The sequence below is a fragment of the Photinus pyralis genome, unplaced genomic scaffold (assembly GCF_008802855.1).
Source record: "Photinus pyralis isolate 1611_PpyrPB1 unplaced genomic scaffold, Ppyr1.3 Ppyr1.4_LG2, whole genome shotgun sequence".
Classification (NCBI taxonomy): domain Eukaryota; kingdom Metazoa; phylum Arthropoda; class Insecta; order Coleoptera; family Lampyridae; genus Photinus; species Photinus pyralis.
The window spans coordinates 12,936,182-12,939,587 of NW_022170403.1; the positions used below are offsets into that span (position 1 = coordinate 12,936,182).

Genomic DNA, 3,406 nt, shown 5'->3' on the forward strand with positions numbered 1-3,406 from the left:
TTAACCACCAGACATTCTTTCATGACAAAAAAATTGGAAATACTTCTCGTTTTGCAGGAAGTGGTCCATTTTCAGTCTCTATTTCCCGGATGGTTCACGAAAATTTTACCCTTTCCAATTATATAAAAAAAACAACATTTTCAAAATATCTTTTGTATATTAATGATTAATCATCACAGGCTTCATTTGGTAATGAAGAATGTGCTGTGAACATTTCAGCTTATTTTCAGCCTTATATAGGACAATTAATTCCTGCAAAGGCTTACAGCGCGTGCAAGAAAATGGAGGAACGGACGATTGCTCCACTGAAGCGGTCGTTTGAAATCAAGGACACAAACGGATGATTATCCCATATACCGAGGCTGATCTTTGGGTGGATTGTGGAAGTTCCTACCACCGTATACATGATTTGAGTAAATAACGTCTACTCACAACTTACAAGTAATTACCTAATACTTTTCTAGCACTAGGCATTGAAGTACCTACTGGTAGTTTCCTGAAAAGAAGTAGGTATGTGGGTAGATTCGTCTGTGTTGATATAGGACGATAGCTACCAAATCCATAAAGAATTGATGTAAATTTGTAATAAATCATTTATTAATTAAATCTATTTCCATTTACTTAAATTAATTAAAAATGTAATAATTTACTTAACTATTCAACAATATAGGTACCTGCCTTAACCGTACCAAATTAACTATTTCTAATTTGCATTGTCGATATATGCTCATGTCTTCGTTGAAATTCTTTCATGTAATTTACTAACGTTTGCACATCTTCGTATGTAACAGCATTATACAGCGAAGCTCGCATTCCACCTACCGATCTGAAAAAAAACAGTTAAAAGTGTTAAAATTGTAACAAATCTAGAACCTGTGGCCTTGGAGTTGAAACATCCTCAATTCCTCTGTTTCTTTTAGGAATAGTTTTTCTAACCTCTCATCACCATTTTCACCCCCTACTCTAAAGGGAATGTTCATTTTGCTGCGAGCAATTCTATCAATGGGGCAACTATAGAAATTATTGGAGTTTTCAATTGTACTATATAACAGACTACTCTTTGCGATTGCCTGCTCTTCCATTGCAATAATGCCCCCATTCCTCTGAATCCATTGGAAAACGCGCTCCATAACGTATACCCTATATTTCCGGTAACTTAATAGTTTAAACGTAACTATATGGTGGATACATACGAAAAGGTAGCGGGCGTGTTATGAATTGAATTTTCTTTGTTAACATTTGTGAAGTCAAATACTGAAGGACATATTTTCATGGGATTTCCTAGTAAATCTTCTCTCATAATAACCACCGTTACTCCTGCAGGACCAATGTTCTTCTGGGCACCGCCGAAAATACATCCAAACTAAAAGTAATGTGAATGTGAACCATTTAACGTTGCGATTTGAATACCTTGGAAACATCTACTTGTTCTGTCATAATACACGACGACATGTCCGTTACAAGAGGAACTCCATTCGTTTCTGGGATAAAGTGAAACTGGACACCTGAAAATCGCTCTTTATAAGATCCCTTTAAATTTTGAAATAGCTTACCGTCGACCGTTTCGTTTGCGCAATAATAGACGTAAGAAGCGTCAGGATTTAAAGTCCAAGTCGATTGATCTGGAATCTTTCCTAATTTTTTTGGAACAGGAAATGCTAGTCTAACCTCGCCATACTTCTCCGCTTCTTTAGCAGCTTTCGATGACCAAGTTCCTATAAGATGAAAAGAAGTGTCCAATTGATCACTCTGCAGTTAATTTACCCGTAACGCAGTAATCGGCCGTTCCGGTTCTATTTAACAAATTCATAGCGACGGCGGCGAACGCACCGGTACCCCCACCTTGAATGAACAGTATTTTGTAATTGTCCGGTACATTTCTAAAAATTAGAAGTTGTGAATTGATCGTCAGTTGATATAAACGCAACGTACAGTAGCTCCCGAACAGCAGTTTGAGCGTCCCTGTTTATTTTCCCATATTCTTTAGATCTATGACTCATCTCCATTATGCTCATTCCTGACCCCTCGTAGGATAATAGCTCATTTTGCACTTCCTCCAAAACCTGTTGAAGAAGTTTTTGTTCATAAAATACCAACGTAATATGTGTATTAACTAGTGAAACGAGATATAAAGTACAAGTGACGCCCTAAGCCAAACCAAGAAAGGTGCAGTGCATAAAGAAAGGCAACTAATGCATGCACAATGTGATCAGTATCAGATCTACTTTTTTAAACAATAGTTAATATTTCCGATCTCGAAAGACTGTTTTAGATACAACACAACATTTAACATAATAAGATAAGCGTCTATGGTAAGATTTTGTAAATGCTCTACATTTTGAATGTCACGATAGCACAATCCGTGCCTGTCCGTGAACGCGCCAGATAAAAGAGTGTGTTTAATTAATTTTTAATTTAGATAAACATACAAAGGTCCCACTAGATTAAATATCATCTCGAATGAGCAAATGACGTTTAGCTTGTTTGCATCAATTTGAAATCATTCAATAATGCCAGAAAATGTCTAAGAGTTAAGCTCATAAAAAATAATTAAATTTATATTTTTTATTTCTTTTAGAAAAATGGATTCAGGACTTTGGCCTAACGCGTGAGACCGGTAGGTATATCCGACGTTTAAACTCTTGCAAAACCCCATATATAAGAAATTGACACAATATCAAATAAAGGCGCTCATGACTTTTGTAACCCTACATACCTCCAAAGGTAATTTTGCAGGACCCGCTCCAAAATTTAACGATCTGTTGCTGGTTGTTGTCGCACTTCCGGCCCCCATTTCTACTTGTCACAAATTACACAAAACGTATCACGTATTTGGTATCGACTCAAAGGTACACCAAACTAAGCACTTGTGAAGTTTGATTACCTATACTTATATAAGTCCGGTTGGGTTTGATTAAAACGTTGAATTTAAAGTGGGGTGTTCTTGCATCAGCATTGATTGATGAAGTCAATCAAACTTATGAGCCCCGATAATCTGAAATAGATACATGTTTATTATTGTTAAAATGATATCTCGACCTTACACGAGACTGGCGTATACTTCTTTTTTTATATTATTCCGAAAGCATGATTTATTCCTAGATTTATTCAAATAAAAGTGATCATTAGTTAATCGTATCATATGCTTATTATTTTCAATGCCTTTTATAGGTACCTATTTTACTTTATCAAAAATTACGCAATAAATCCAATTAGCAAATCCCCCCCAAGAGACAGGGGACAAAATTTCGGGATTTAATGAAATTTGGTATTTAGATGTTGCTGTGTTTATTTCGTCTGGCAGGAAGAAATTTTTAGGAAATCTTAATTAAGATGGACAAGGGCGGTCCCTTTTTTTGTGTAATTAACATTCGTAAGTAGTTACATTTTATTACTTTGTCGTTGG

The 3,406-nt window shown here is 35.8% G+C and overlaps 1 protein-coding gene across 1 annotated transcript; it reads right to left on the bottom strand.

The window, feature by feature from the left end:
* Window positions 1-575: 575 nt before the first annotated feature.
* LOC116164665 (probable phosphoserine aminotransferase) lies at window positions 576-2,957 on the bottom strand. Its single transcript, XM_031478865.1, has 8 exons — window positions 2,717-2,957; window positions 1,933-2,063; window positions 1,765-1,880; window positions 1,554-1,715; window positions 1,411-1,505; window positions 1,194-1,363; window positions 874-1,140; window positions 576-826 (listed from the first exon to the last, which is right to left on the bottom strand). The coding sequence occupies exons 1-8, from the start codon at window positions 2,792-2,794 to the stop codon at window positions 694-696; spliced, it is 1,152 nt and encodes a 383-aa protein (XP_031334725.1). The 5' UTR covers window positions 2,795-2,957; the 3' UTR covers window positions 576-693.
* Between the last annotated feature and the right edge of the window lie 449 nt (window positions 2,958-3,406).